Raw genomic sequence first — 16,562 nt, 5'->3', positions numbered from 1 at the left:
CGGTCTCACCGAATAGCAGAATAGGTTTGTGCAGCTAAATGTCTATTTCTGACCCTCTGCTCTTGTGTTCTAACCCTTCTTCCAAATCAGGTCCTCTCCATTCTACAGTTTCTCCGCAATCTCTACCTAGCCTTTGTCCTGGAGAGGATGATCACAACAAGCCAAATGGGCAGGAAGCAAATCAAGGTTGGTGACTGTAGTATAAATGTTAAACATTACTGTAAGCTAATAGGAGGCAGTATAGATCATCACTGTAAGTGATGTAATGTCACATGATCATGCTTTCTCTCTTGCAGCATCAAAGCAGGATGGAGTCCAGTCATAGGAAGAGATCTCTTCTCAATAAAGTTAATGTTTTCCTTACCTCAGCACATTCGGTAAATATTCTTTAGCAGCACAGTGAGATGAAGAATATTATATGAGCAACTTATCTGCAGTTTGCCACGTGGCAAGGCATAGACTCCTTGCTATGTCAGGAGTCAGGTGGAGTCCAGACAGCAACACAAAAGGGATCTCTCCCCAAGTTGAAGGTGAGCCCTTGTGGTCACTTCATGCAGACCAATGTTTTCACTACCGCTTCCCTTGTTTCAGTGGCAGTGCTTTCACACACTGTGCTGAGTTGTAAAGTTGGAATCTACTGACTGTCCCTAAATAGATGGGGCTCTCGGAGCTAGCTTTGTAACTGGCTTCCTCAGATGTTCAGCTCCTTGCCTTTTTGGGATCCTGACATTAGGATTAGCAATTCCAGTGTCAAAATGATGCTACCAGGAACTACTTCTAGCAGAAACCAACCCATGCAATGAAAGCAACTTCTCTCCCAATGTCAGCAAAACTAAAGAACTGATCATTGACTTCAGAAAGAAAGGAGAATACGCCCTCATCTACATCAACGGAACTGAGGTTGAGGGTGGAGAGGGTCAAGTTCCTCCGAGTGATGATAACTTGCAACCTGTCCTGGACTTCCCACGTAGGTGCGATGGTCAAGAAGGCACCGCAACACTGCCTCTTCCTCAGGCAGTTCTGGAAATGTGGCCTGTCCATAAGGACCCTCACCACTTCGACAGGTGCAACATAGAAAGCATACTGTCCGGATACATAACAGCCTGGTATGGTAACTGCTCTGCCCAGGACCACGAGAAACTACAGAAGGTCGTGTGTACAGCCCAGACCATTGCTGAAGCTAACCTCCCATGCATGGACTCCATTTACACAGCTTGGTGCCACAGAAAGGCTGCCAACATCATCAAAGAACCATCACACCCCGGTATCTATCTCCTACAACCTTTTCTGTCAGGCAGAAGATACAGAAGCTTGAACACATGCACCAGCAAGTTCAGGAACAGCTTCTTCCCTGCAGTTATTAGACTGATGAATGGATTCTCTGGTCTCAGATAATGCTGATTTTGCTAATGTTGATCTTGCCCAGTGCATGCCCTGTGCAATGTAACCTTTCTGCCTCTGTCTAAGTTTTTTTTAACAACCTCTGGTCTGTATATGCTTGCTTACTGTGATCTGCCTATGCTGCTCAAAAACAAGAGCCTTTCACTGTACTCCGGTGCATGTGACAATCAATCAATCGTCTCTTTCGTGATGCAAATTGGTGAACTGCTGACATCTAGAGGCCCAAACCAGTACTGCATTTGGCTCCTTCCACGCCTCCTCCAGTTGGCAGTGTCTGAATAAGTGAGAGTTCTATTTTCATGAAATGAGGATGGTTTTGAACACTGAATTCTATAATTCTGTTGACATTTCAACTGAAAATCTGCAACTCTGATACTCACCATGGCCTGACCCTGGAAAGCAAAGAGGTTATTTTGGAAAATCACCAACTAGATGCTGGTTAATTCACCTTTACAGACTCTTACATTGTTGTAATTTAGCCATTATAAATCACCCATTAGGGATGAAGAACTTCAGTGATGCAGACGTTCTTCTTGCAGAAGACAACATTGAGAGGAGATGTTTCACCATATCCTAAAATCCACAAGGGATCGGCATGCAGCACACATGGAGACTATGTTCCTAATGACAGATAAATTAAGATCGAGATGGCACAAGATGATTGACACAGAAGCAATGTCGACATGAGATATGAACCTTCCACACAGCGGCTCATTAGGAATTGGAATGCACTGTGTGGTGGTGTTCAATTGAAACATTCAAGAGGGGACTGGATTATTACCTGAAAAGATAGAATGTATATGACTTAGGGAGTGGCACCAGACAGCCAGCTCAGACACAGTAAGCTGAATGGCTTCCATCTGTGGTGTAACCATTCTATGCTTTTTGTCACTGATCTGTATATTTTTGACAGGTCTTTTTATAGGAAATGTACTTTCCTATTTAATTGAACATAGGAGTGTGCACTGCACAACATTTGCAGCCCTGCATTTCACAGTAAATGTAAAATGGGTGTGCTGGGATTCCAGCAACGCTAGAACTGGAGCTGATGGTCTACATTTTTCAAAACTAGAGTCTGGACTCCATGGTGCTATATATAATACATAGCTGATAAGTGTGCATCTCCTCTAGAGATCTACGACTTTTCCACCCTCTCCCCTCACCTGAGGCATGCTGACCCTCAGGTTAAACCAGTTCTCTCTCTCTCCCTCTCTCTAATAAGAGAGCAGCCCTATGGTCCAGTAGAATTATGGTAACTTCAGCTTTCACTGCAACAAACAATCAGTCTGCAACAAAATGCAATGGAATACAAGTGACGCAAGCTAATAGGGAGCTGCTGGGTAGGCCTAGCTTTTGACCAACTGTAATTTCTCTCAAAGATAGTGACCACTGTTGCTGAGGAAGTGAATGAGTTGTTACACCTGAGTCAAGGAATATACAGGAAGAAAAAGTGAGCACATCAGTCTGATGTACTGAGCAGTAAAGTGAGCAGTAAAGCCACAAAGAAAACTCCAAGATAAAGTCCAAAAATTGCTTCATAAGGCTATTGTTTGGGCTGAGAATATAACAGTTCATCTCAACTTGGAATAAAATATAAATAAATCACCACTTTTTCAGCGTCTGGGTGTATTCAAGGCCCATTAATGTGGCTAGGAAGTACATGAGAATATATTCCACATCTTCTTTAAGATTTGAAAGAGGCCTACTGTACTAAACTGTTAATCAAAAGTTATTATGTGATAAATAAAAAAACAGCTAAAGCAACCAATCTTAGAGATGCCATCTTCCAAGGCTAATATAAGCTTCTTGATGTACAAAGCCAAAGACTAAACAGAATAATGCAGATGATAATGATAGAACTAAAGTATCGCTTCTTCCTCCTTATATCCCTGATCTATTTAAGATATAAGCCAACCTTTTATTAGCCGTTTTGGCTAGCATTTGTACTTGTGATGAACAGAGTGATTGATGTATAATAACACTCAAAACCTTTTATCCTTCCACATTTCCTAATCTTTCTCAATTAAAAATAAAACTGTTGTTCTTGGAATTAAATGAATGATCTTATTCTTCCCCACATTGAATTCTGTCTGTCGTAGTTTTACCAATTCATTTTATCTGTCAGCATTTTTTTGCAGCTTCCTGCTTCCATCTACACTCTCAATATATCTGCAAGCACGTACATACAACTCTATTTCTTTATTCAAATCATTGATATGTTTGGAGAAAAGCTGAGGTTCCAATACTGATCCTTGGAAAACATCATTTCTCATCCAACAATCAGAGAACGTTCCATTTATCCCAATCTCTGAATCTTACTTCCAAGGACATTATTAATCCCACATTACAAGTGAACCATAAATTCCATGTACTTTTACATTGCCTGATAATTTGTTTAAAGTTAAAATTCACACAACACCAGGTTATATTCCAACAGGTTTAATTGGAAGCACTAGCTTTCGGAGCGCCGCTCCTTCATCAGGTGGTTGTTAAGTACACAATTGTAAGGCACAGAATTTATAGCAAAAATTTACAGTGTGAAGTAACTGAAATTATACATTGAAAAATACCTTGGTTGTCTGTTGAGTCTTACATCTGTTTGAATACCATGATAGTTTCACTTCTTACATGTGTAATTGTCTCGCTAACACCAATTGTTACAGTTAACCTGAGAATGCAACTTTAAAAAAAGGTTTTGTGATTTACACATAACTGATACTTGTTCCACTGCTTTGTGCCAGCATAGATGTCAGTAACTTCCCTATAAACAAAACTTAGTTTATTTGTTTTTCCCTTCTTCTCATCTTAGAGAATGGAATAGCATTTGTAACTTAACAATCCAAAAGTCACAATTTCCAATCTCAAGAGCTTTGGAAATGATGATGCATTTCTGAAATTTGGTCACTTCTTTCATGTGTAAATCACAAAACCTTTTTTTAAAGTTGCATTCTTTCAAAACCAAGGATGTGGAGATTTGTACGTACCATCCTTGTTATTTACTCATACTAAATTGACTAAAGGACACTCTCCCTGACTTAATATTTTTCCATTGTACCACCATTTTAGCTCTTTTCTTTTACATCCTGAAAACAGTTACAGTTGCAGATTTACCCGCGCTCTCTCAATAATATGCCTGTTTACCCACACCCTCTCTCAGTGAGGACCAAATCCATGAGTTTTGGCTGTGTTTAATTTCAGTTCTATTTTTTTACCCAGCCCCTTATGTGGTTCCCTATCCCTTTGCCGTGCTGTTTGCTGTCTATGCTCTTAGCCACGTAGACCCCCATGCTCAGCAATCCCTGCCTAAGCTCCTCTGCTTCTACCTCACCCCTCTTCCTGTCAAACTCTACTCTAAAACCAGGCCCTGAACCTCTTATCACCCATCTGATATCTTCTCTGACTCAGACATCCATAAATCTCTGTGGAGAGTCTTAGAATAGTTTTCTGTATTAAAAGAGCAAGTTGTTATTATTGCTTCCCAGTTAGCTCCAGCCTTAAATTTATTCCTCTGCAGATTGAAGCCTCCTTCAATTATCCATCGGATGTACAATTCCCCACATCCTTGGTTTTAAAAGAAATAGAGTGACCAAATTACAGAAACGCATCATCATTTCCAAAGCTTTAGACTGTTCTATCGTATGGCTGTTGGAAACGGATAATGGACACTCCCTGCTCTGCCCCACTGCAGGTGCACCTCTTGCTGATGACAGTTCTGTTAAAGAAAGAACTCAAACCCATCTCGTCCTCCCAGTTGGAGGGCATGCAAATGCAGGATTCTTAAACCAGAAATAAGTAAATTTGGAATAAAATATGAAGCTGGCAGGTAACACTGTTTCCCTGCAAATGTTGTGAATTGGAGTTAATCTTACAATTACTTCAGTTCCCAACATACTGAGAACCAGGGTATACCATGATTACACCATGATACTGCCTATGGGTGAAACAAAGGATGAAATTTGCAGAAGGCTCCCCAAAGTCTGGCAAATCACTAAATGGTGAGGAAAGAAAAGGGTTAAAGCTGGTGGAGTTAAAAACGCTTTATCTATTTTCATTATTCATGTATTAACATTTATAAATACTAAATGTCTGGGAAAACATTGGGCGAGAAAGTGTAAGAGGGAATTTATTGTTGACAGTGTTAATTTGGAGTTAAAGTCAGTCATAAGAGAGCCATTTTAAGCATCTGGATGATATACCTACCAGCAATTTCTATCATTTCTTGCACATTGAAACCTGTGATTTGGATTCAGGATTCAAAGTAGAAAAGGAGTTTGTGAGGTGACTTACAGTATACTAGAGTTGCCAAGCATCTCCTGTGTTCATCGTGTACTTGTGAAGTTGAGGGAACGTCAGTAAGTGAAAGTGGTTGCTGAGGAATTCCCACACTATGAATGTCAACTACTTCTGCTCCATCAAAAATCAGTGCTTCAACCTCTTCTTCTGTTTTCACTGGAAGGAAAAGGTTTGGAAACAGTCACTTCAAGTATTTTTTTAACTAGAACAAGTTCAATGCTGTCAATCAGGGTTCGCAATATATGAAGCATTACAGCATTTATCATAAAACACAACAGTGTCCTTGCACTAAATGCTGGGCTTTTCTAACTAAAAATAATTATCCCATTGGATGCTGTGAATCAGTATTAGGTTTTGACCCTTAAAGAACATATGCCATGAATAAAGGCACAAGCAATGATGGGTGTTACACCAGGTCTTTGTCACCAATGTGGCAAACAGGGAGTTAAAAACCCTCAAGTTGGACAAATCATGTTCATGAAAATAGTAAACCAAAATCACACCTGGCTCATCTGAGAAATATTTATGGGCCAGAATAAAGTCATCTTTACTGCACACCTGCCTGTTTCACAGTTGAAGCAAGTCAGACCCTGCTGTATCTCACTTTTAGTTGCCAAACAAAAGAGCACACCTACCATCCCTCCTCACCAACAGAAGAGACAGATTTCTTTCACTTGAGTGCTTGAGGCCATTTTGTGAAAGAATCACATTTCTCAATCCGGAAAAATCACCTCTCACGTAAATTTGATTGAACTACTGTGAGCAGCAGGAATTTCTCGAAGTTAACACAGCTGACAGCAACCATTTTTGCATATATTTTGTGTGGGTTCTTGTATTAGTGCTTTAAGATCAATGTCATTTTAAGAGCTTGATATGCTAATAAGCCAAGCACCAGGATGTAAACCACATTTTGAAATGCCATGAGCAGTCCAGCAGGAAGCAATCTAGTAGGAGATCGCATACATAATCATCCATAACTATAGGTTGTAGCTTAAGCCGTTAATAAACTTCTCTGAGCTTTTCAACTAATCTGAATTCATGCTACTCAACATGTGTGACTTACCGTTAGCGCACAGAAACACAACATGGTGTGCAGCCCTGGTGATTTTTCTTTCCCGAAACAAGGCAATGGCAAAAACTTGAAGATGTTACAAAAGACCTCAGACCAAACAATGCAGTTGAAATTAAATCTGCACTGGGACCACAAGAAAAGAAAACCACAAAAAGGAAGTGAGTCCTTGATTTATAATGAGGGGAAAATAACCCTGTACTGCGACCAAAAACAGCATGGCGGAGAGTAGAAAGGAAACAAACCTTAGATGGGGGTGCATCAGAAAGATGACTTGGAAGGCCAAATAACTGGATTTACACTTTTTAAACAAAGGATGGAGCTATGTATTTCAGATTGAACTCTGGCAGAACTAGATAATCAGTGAAAATAAAGATAGCCATTGAAAGTGAAAATTGCACAGTCAACAATTCAGAATCAACATGTGGACCAGAGAGATCCTGCTAATCTATGGGAAACGCTGGGAAAGAAGCTTTGTATAAATGTAAACTTTAGAATTCAGAATCGAGAGCTAATGTCTTACAGACAACAGCCTTCAAGAATCAGTTGGCCGGTTTCTCAGTAGGTCCTATGACAAGTCTGTGACTTTTCAGAGGTTGTGCTGTCTGAGTGGAGAATGAAGCTGATTATAACTTCAGCGCCCAGTGATCCTGTCCCAAAAGAAGCCTCGGGAGAAAGAAAGGTCATGACCTTCACACTTTACTTACAGATAACACAAAAATGAAGCCATTATAACAACACATGCGGGCTTAAGATGGTAGTGGTGCAATAGCCAGTATGCAGAATGTTGTGCTGTCTACAAAGCTGTCCTGCATTCCAAGTCATTCAGTGCAAAAGGATGATGGGCCCAGTTATACAAGGAATGTAATCTCAAAGATGTACTGAGAGACTGTAATAGGATACAATACAACAAAAAGCATGTCCAGCTTGCCAGAAGAAACACCAAGCAGTTCTCCCAAAACCTATAGAAATGCATGCTGGGGTATATAAGGTAAGGAACCGGACTGACCAAGGTGAAAGTTCAGCATGGAAGAACCTTCGTCCAAAAGGTAAGCTGGCTTTTCAAATTCAGAATGTGACATATCTGTGTGGACAAAGAAGCTTTGCCACTATGAATATCAGGTGCCTGAAAAATTTGACCATACTTGACCAAAGTTTACAGGTTAGAGAGTGCAAACATCCTGTTAATCCAAATCCTGAAGGATATTAAGTTGGATCACTGGATGTCAATGAAACAAAATGCAAAAGCAAAATTAACTGTATATAATTGACAGCCTTTGTGTTGGGGTATAAATTTCAGCTAAGGCAATTCTGCACGGAAACCACAAGTGGACTTGACTAGTACAACAATGGCAGGATCAGCAGCAGTGCATATATCTCAATATTGTGATCAATCACAAGATCACCAAAATACCAACTGCAACAGAAAAGACCAAAAATATTCACGTTGAGTCAGTCGTGGGCTTACAACATTTGTCCTCAGGCATATTCAACGGGGCATAGGAAAGTTGAAGCATGACACGATATTAAACCTCAGAGAAGATGCAATTCTACCTGTTGTTCCTCCCAGAAAACGCAGCACCCACACAAGAGAAGCTTAAAAGTGTGCTGGACGATCTGGAACATGACGGTATTATCTGGTGTACACCAGATGCAGCTGCATTTCATATGTGCTGAAGAAACACAATCAGGGTATTTTTAGATCCAGGACATCTGAACATTTCTCAAAAGAGATGCCTACACAGAATTCCAAGGGTAGAGAAATGAGTCCCAAGTTTACAGGAGCTAAAATCTGCTTCAAGCTGGATGCCGGTTGCAGTTCACTCGGCAAAGAAAATTCAAGAAGTCATTGCATTTATAACATCATGGAATATATTGCTTCCAGTGGCCATCTTTCGATCAATGTCAGAGATGATCTGTTCCAGCTACATAGGTGGAGAATTAAAAATAAATTCCTGGAAGTGTCGTATTACTGATAATAGGTAAACCCAATTAAGATCCCGGCTGGAATCACCACTCCCTGATGACATCTCATCCCAAAACATTCAAATATATGCAAACCGCTGACAAGTGCACCACCTGGAGTACAATAACCTCTGGGTAAACTACAGGGATATGACTTCGATGTCTGCTACAAGCCTGGTACCAAAGTATCTATATGGGCGAATCTGATAGCAGCGGGGATTATGTTTCAAAGAAAAATTAGGCCAACCCTAATAAGCCAAACATGATCACCAATGTCAACATTGATGTGAACTATAGCAGTGGGTAAGGAGTCAGTGACTCTGTCTTGAGTCCAGGTTCTCCAAGAAATAGGACAAACATCTTGAAAAAACAAGGCAGAATGAAGATGATACATGACCAATTGACTATGAAGACACAATGCTGAGTGGAACAACATTCAGGAGAAACAGAAATTGAAACCAACTTGGGGAACTGTTCAAAACTCCAAATGCACACAAACACATAAAAATTAGCTTGAATAATGAAGGCGTGGAAGACCAGTAGGATACAGTCATCATGCTAACAACAAGATTCCACTACAACTAGAAATCAAGAAACACCCAAGTGTGGAGTCTAAATTTCTGGAAGATTACATCATTACAAGATCCAGAAGGATTGTCAAACCACTTATATGTTATACAGACTCTTAAATCTTCCAATTCTTGCTTGTGCACAAATAGTTTTGCAGTTACCCTAAAGCATATGTATTTTTACTCTTTGCTTGGAGAAAGAAACACTAACAACTTCTTGAGTTGAGGCTCTTTGATGGCAGGTGACAACAGGCCAAACAAATCAGAGGCAGGGTCAAGGCACAAAACATAATCACCGGTGCCAACATTGATGTGAGCTATAGCAGTGGGTAAGGAGTCAGTGAGTCTCTCTTGAGTAGCAGAGTCCAAATGACCAAAATTAAACTAAACCTTGTAAGCATCTGTTTGATAAAGTGCAGCATTTTTACCTTGAATTATAAGTGCTCCAGTAGAACTAAACCCTGATAATTATAACCGGTTTACTAAAGAATGCTTCCATTGGTTGTTTTATTTGGAAAAACTGCTGATAAAACTAGTAGTCTGACAACTCACTGAAGCCCACTTATTCACTCATGATTTGAATCAAATCTGAACATAGGGCAAGAGAATGCACAAATCTTTATTTCCAAGTGCCACCTTCCCCCTCCCCAAAACATGCTGTTGCCTCTGGTTAGAATTTGGTTAGAGACTGCCCACATTTAGTGTATTATCAGATAAATGAGGCAAGTTTTACACTGAATCATTTTGTCACCTTAATGTAAACATTTCTCCTGGTAAGCCTCCCATTCTCTATGCTCTTTTGTCACTACAGCATACAATTGTAATTGTTTTACAATAAAGGAAACTGTAAAGATAAAGTATAATGTTATAAAATATCACTCAAAAAGAATTGCAGTAGCTCATAAAATTTCTAAAGCAAACCTCATGCATTGGCCTACTTAATTAACTCAAGTCAAAATGATAGTGGAAAATAAGAAACTATTTTCATCTATACTAGCCTCAATCAGTCAGGGGTTGTAGGCATCTCTCTATTCACTGAAATGCTTTATGCCACTGCCTTCCATTTTCCAATTGTTCCATTCTTCTGAGCTGGCCTGTTCTTCTCTGATTTCACCTCCTCTTCTCACCAGCAGCAGGATCCTTGCATTGCCTCTTCTCCAGTGATCACATTTCACAAATTTCTACTTCTTCAGCTGAAAGCTTGTGAGATACTGAGCCTCCGATATTCCTGTGGCTCATTTCACTGGGTCTTCCCATAGTTTAGCAAATTCTCAGCTGGTTCACTAGAGATATGTTTCAAAAGCTCTTTTTCCATCAAACCTTCTGTCTCCCACACCGATTCAGTGCAGTGCTTCATATCGGAGATTTAACAAATTGCTTTTTCAAGCAGTGACCAATATTGGATTTCATTCAGCTATACAGCAGCCAATTGCTCGCCCTGTTTTGATATCAGTGATGCTATCCTGAAATCTATGGTTGCACTAACTGGGGAAGGTGGTTAGGCCAAGTCGTTAATCACAGAGGACCAACTGTTATGACTTTATTTTCTTTGAAAGTCTTTTGCTTCTGTATTTGTCCTAGCAAATATATCCATGTTTCTAGGCTCAAACACGAGAGGTATCTTTTATCCTCCTAGAGGCAAATTTCCCTATTCCTTGGCATAACAGAACCTCTTTGAATCCAATGAGCAGGAATTACACTGCAAAGTCTCTACTTGGCGGCAAGGTGCCTTCCTGAGGTAGCAAAGATATGATGGTCCGGATTTGTGGTTATATAGTCAGACAGCACGGAAACAGACCCTAGTCCAATTTGCTCATGTCAATCAGGTGTTCCAAACTAAACTATTCCCATTTGCCTGTATTTAATTCATATTCCCCTAAACCTTTCCTGTCCATGTACCTGTCTAAATATCTTTTAAATGTTGTAACTGTACCCACCTCTACCATTTCTTCTGGCAGCTCATTCCATACATGCACCACCCTCTGTGTGAACAAATTGTCCCTCAGGACCCTTTGAAGTCTTCCCCTCTCACATTTGACTGTTAACCATATTTATGCTCCTCATAATTTTATAAACCTCTATAAGGTCACCCCTCAGTCTCCAACATTCCAGGGAAAAATGTCTCAGCATATCCAGCCTCTCCCGATCACTCAAACCCTCCAGTCCTGGCAACTTCCTTGTAAACATTTTCTGCACTCTTTCTTGTTTAACAACATCCTTCCTATAGCAGAATGACCAGAATTGATTGCAGGATTCCAAAACAAGCCTCACCAATGTCTTGTACAGCCGCAACACGATGTCCCTACTCTTATACTCAATGCTCTGACCAATGAAGGCAAGTATGCTAAATGTTTTCTTCACTACCCTGATGACCTGTGATGCCATGTTTAAGGAACTATGTACCTGCACACCTAGGACTCTGATCGACAACACTCCCCAGATCCCTTACACACCAGTAAGTGTGTAAGTCCTGCCTTGGTTTGCCTTTGCAAAATACAACACCTCACATTTATCTAAATTAAACTCCATCTGCAACTTCTCAGCCCATTGGACCATCTGATCAAAATCTCTTTGTATCTTAGATAAGTATCTTCACTTTTCACTGTACCATCAATTTCAGTGTCATCCCCAAAGTTACTAACCATTCCTCCTGTATTCACATCCAAATCATTGATATAAAGGATAACCAACTGTGGACTTGGAACTGATCCTTGCGGCACACCACTGGTCATAAGTTTCCACTCTGAAAAGCAACCTCTACCACCACCTCTGTCTTCTCCCATCAAGCCAGTTTTGTATCTAACAGGCTATCTCTCCCTGGATCTCCTGTGATTTAACCTTACTAACCAGCCTAGCATGAAGAACCTTGTTGAAGGCCTTGCTGAAGTCCACACAGCCAACATCTACTGATTTGCCTTCATCAATCTTCTTGGTAACTTCTTAAAAAAACTAAAATTTGTGAGACACAATTTCTCATGCACAAAGCCACGCTGACCATCCCAAATCAGTCTTTGGCTTACCAAATGCATGTAAATCTTATCTCTCCAATGACTGATGTTAGACTCACAGCTCTATAGTTCCCTAATTTCTCCTTGCAGCCTTTCTTAAACATTGGGACAACATTAGTCAACCTCCAATCTTCTGTCACTTCACCCATGGCTGTCGATGATGAAAGTATTTCTGCCAGGGGCCCTTCAATTTCTTCCTTAGCTTTGCACCATGTTCTGGGATACATCTGATCAGGTCCCAGTGATTTATCTACGTTTATGTATTTTAAGACCTTCAGCATTTCCTCTTTTGTAATGTGGACACTTTTCAAGACATCAATATTTATTTCCCCAATTTCCCTAACTTTCATGTCCTTTTCCACAGCAAATATTGAGACAAAATATTTGTTTAGTATCTCACCCAACTCTTGTGGTTCCACAGAAAGACAGTCTCATTGATCTTTATGGGGTCCTATTCTTGCCCAGGTAACTCTTTTGCCCTTAATGTATTTATAGAATCTCTTAGGATTCTCCCAAACCTTATTTTTTAAAGCTATCTCACGTCCCCTTTGTACCCTCCTGGTTTCCCTCTTAAGTGTAAGCCTGCTCTTCCTATAATCCTCCAGGGATTCACTTGAACCTAGCTGTCTATACCTGACATATATCTCCTCCTTTTTCTTGACCAGAGCTTCAATATCTCTAGTCATCCAGCATTCAGTACACCTTCCAGCTTACACCTTCACATACAGAACCCTCCTTCATTACATTTGTCCGCTAAATTTTCATGGACTTCTTTGGAGCTACTTAAGGTCATTAGGATTCTGATACAGTAGGGAATATTCTACAGGAGATCTGGGACACTTTGAATAGAACAAACAACGGTGTTCAAAAGTGTGGCGCTGGAAAAGCACAGCCAGTCAGGCAGCATCCGAGGAGCAGGAGAGTTGACATTTCAAGCATAAGCTCTTCATCAGGAAGAGCTTATGTTTGAAACATCATCTCTCCTGCTCCTCGGATGTTGCCCGACCTGCTGTGCTTTTCAAGCACCACACTTTTTGACTGATCACCAGCATCTGCAGTGCTCATTTTCTCTTACAAAACACTGGTGAAAGACCTGTTCTGTTTCAAGCAGACTTGAAGCTGGAACACGCAAGTCAGAACAGTTATTTCAATTTCAATTCATGCGCAGAACATGAAATAATGAGTTGAAAAGAAAGATGATATCAAGAGCAAAAGTGACAAAACAGAAATAAAATTTTAGCTTTTATAAAAATCTTAATCCCAAATCATTCTTTCCTGCCACCTTTCTGACTGTCACTGATCAGATGGGATGTGGAATTAAATCCCTATGCTACCAATAATGGTGTTGCTTCAAAACCCCCAGGTCTCATGTGAAGATGAAGTGACGGAAACTTACACCCAATATTTATCTCACAATAAATGCTTTCAGAAATGGTGGTTGTGGGACCTCACTGTATGACAACACACCACTGTGTTTGACTGATTCACTGTATGTGCTTGACTACAAAACAATGATGACTACACTTCAAAGGTAACTCCTTGGCTCTAAAGCATTTTGGGAAATCAGGAGGACATGAAATAGAAGTTACGAGAATACAAGTTTGTTTTTTCTTTGCACATGTAAAAGTACATATTGCACAACATCTAGTTAACAATGAATTAGCTTGAAGTTATAGTATTGCTCCTGATCCAATCGATCCACGTTTGGTACTAAATGAATCATGATTCATAAAAAAAATTACAATGATTTATTAGCAAATGATTCAGCTAATTTAGTAGTTAATTAATTTTGTTTATTGCAGAGTAATGCAGAACCATAGTTTTTGGGGGAAAAATATTTGTTTTCGGTTTGGTATTCACACATTGATACAGGTTGCATTTTTGTTAAAACTAATACCACTGACATATGGCAGAAACACAACGAAGTTTCCTTTTCAAAACAATATCACTATCTAAACAGAATAAGCGTTGTCAGGTAGAATTTCCCATTAGAAATGTGTTTGAAAAGTTACGCCCAAAATTCCACTTTTACAAGTTCCCACTGCATCATGCTTATTTACTGACAAAACTCCCACCGATTTTATTATCATACACTGAAACAAAAATATTAAAATAAACATCTTGGAGGTCGCCACTGATGATGTTACCTAGCCAGGTAATGAAACATCTGGATATCAAACCTACAACTCTGCGAGCAAACCTACACCCTAAACATCTTGAATTCAGCAGAAACAGTCAAAAGGCAAAGAAACCTTCAAATTCACACAATCAATTTCTTCTTCTCAGCAAGAATCTTAAGATATCAAGCTCATTTATAATCATTACCACTGCATGTTAGATACTGCAAGTTCCTGAACATGTTACGGATGGAAACTTCTTTTCCAATGGAAAATCATTTTGATGCTATAAAAATATGTTCAAAGAATCTGATCATTTGGTGTTTGTATCATCAAGAATGTAAGTTTAAAAAGCCTGGGTTTAATCTCATTTTAAGACATGCACATTTGCAGGAATTTGCAGATTGATGACATTGGGTATTTGCTTTAAAACACAGTTGAACTGTTTCTGGCTACGAAACAGGCAGGAAATTTCACTGTGAGGCGTACTTACCCAGCTTTGCTTCCTACTACTATTTTACTATCATACAGAATAAAGGTCCACAGCTTTATTGCTATTTGAAAATGAACTATTCTACCTTTGTGATCAGTCTGTCTAAGGCGATGTTCCACTTCTGCAGAATTCGAGCATAATTTGGCTATCTTTAAACAATGATTGCAGTTAAGCAGAATATTCACAAAAGAAAATATTTGGAACCCGTTTTACAATTCAGAATTTCTGCTTTGATCATTGATTCCTAACACAGACCAAGACTCGATGTTCACCTGAACAGTAACTAATCATTGTATGACCATATCTCAATATAAAACCTATTGAAACAAGATAGAGGCATTCAAAACACAATTTTGATCACCTTGGTTGTGTTCTTCTAAAATAAATCAATACTTTTCCTTGTGTGTCAGTTTTAATGAATCATAAATGTTTTGCATGTAAATGTATTCACAGACTTGTGAAACTATTACACAAATAAAAGGATCTGAGTTTATTTCTCTATTTTCATCCATTTTTGTTCCTTCCTCTAGGTCTTCACTAAGAAAAGCTGGGAGAATGCTCCTCGAGTCAGTGCCTGTGGTCACCCAGCAGGGAAAATAATTTAAGTGGCAGATGGTCGTGACCTATTTATTCCATCCTGCAAAAGGAAATGCTTCGGTTATAGACAGTGATTAATTTACCCTCCTGGGCGAGAATCTGCTAATTTTGCCCGAGAGAAATAAATGTAAACAGCCTCAAATGGTGGTAATGTAGCAACTATGAAACCCAGCTCACAGACTGATTTGTTAAGATGGAAACACTTCCTTTCGCTGCCCAGATTGTCACTTTTCCACAGCCCACTGCAATGCCACCATCACTGCTGCTCCACAGGGTGAAGCCAGTGTCCACAATATTCTGGAAGCAAGTCTAAAGAAATAAAGAAGTCTGGAGCTTATCTCAGGCAGGTTGCCATGGTAACGACTGCTCTCCCCTTGCTTCCTTTGAAAATGCATCCCTTACAACACATCTGAAGGAGTCTTCAATGTAAGTTTGCTTTACTGCAGAGGTAGACTTTTGGGACCTGTCTCCTTGCCCCCGCTCCCAACTGGGCAAGGGGATGGCAAATCCCCACAGAGAAAATCTGCCAAACAAATGACTCAAGGTAGAGTACATCCCATGTCTCCTTGCTTGTTTATTGTTATAAAGAGAGGTGGCATTTTTAATGCAAATGCTAAAACCAGCAGCGACCCTTCGTGATTGTGTGAACATGCAAGGGTTTTGTGTGGATAACATGCTCGCTGTTTGTTGTTGAGCTCAGTTAATGGCCTACAGATAAATATCTTCAAACACAACACAGTGGTTTGAAATACCTGTATGCTTAGGAGATATGTTCCAATATAACCCGACAGTTCCGTTCTGATGCAATCTCGCATTATCAAAAAATCACGCAATAGCCGCGCTATTTAAATTGATGGATATGGAATAGCGTTATAGCCAATGCAGGTAAGGAGGGTTTGCATTCTACAAATAATGGTCTAAATTCTTTAATTGCATTGAAGCCAATTAGCGTTGAAGAAACGTGCACTATAGCAGAACCGACTGTATCAGCAAAGGACAAGCCAAAGATCTGCCTTTACGCAGAGCGCAAGTGGAATGGAATCAATATCA

At 39.8% G+C, this 16,562-nt stretch overlaps 1 protein-coding gene and 1 long non-coding RNA gene across 3 annotated transcripts in view; one reads left to right on the top strand and one right to left on the bottom strand.

Annotated features, from left to right (window-relative positions):
• LOC122554988 (uncharacterized) overlaps positions 1-15,678 on the top strand; it is a 115,433-nt gene extending 99,755 nt beyond the window's left edge. The window contains exons 2-3 of the long non-coding RNA XR_006313127.2: positions 91-186; positions 15,446-15,678. This is a non-coding gene — a long non-coding RNA (uncharacterized LOC122554988). The remainder of the gene's footprint in view (positions 1-90; positions 187-15,445) is intronic.
• The window catches only part of LOC122554986 (uncharacterized), a 112,816-nt gene that overhangs the window by 78,394 nt on the left and 17,860 nt on the right, over positions 1-16,562 (bottom strand). For both annotated transcript variants that reach the window (XM_087992412.1, XM_043700488.2), the window contains exon 2: positions 5,689-5,850. In XM_087992412.1, the coding sequence (XP_087848538.1) occupies positions 5,689-5,850 (162 nt within the window). The remainder of the gene's footprint in view (positions 1-5,688; positions 5,851-16,562) is intronic.

This window comes from Chiloscyllium plagiosum, unplaced genomic scaffold (assembly GCF_037043375.1).
Source record: "Chiloscyllium plagiosum isolate Xiang-an unplaced genomic scaffold, Cpla_swu_hap1 HiC_scaffold_12, whole genome shotgun sequence".
Lineage (NCBI taxonomy): Eukaryota > Metazoa > Chordata > Chondrichthyes > Orectolobiformes > Hemiscylliidae > Chiloscyllium > Chiloscyllium plagiosum.
The sequence above is the reverse complement of the archived record's forward strand: the minus strand, read 5'-3'. Positions and strand labels throughout refer to the sequence as shown.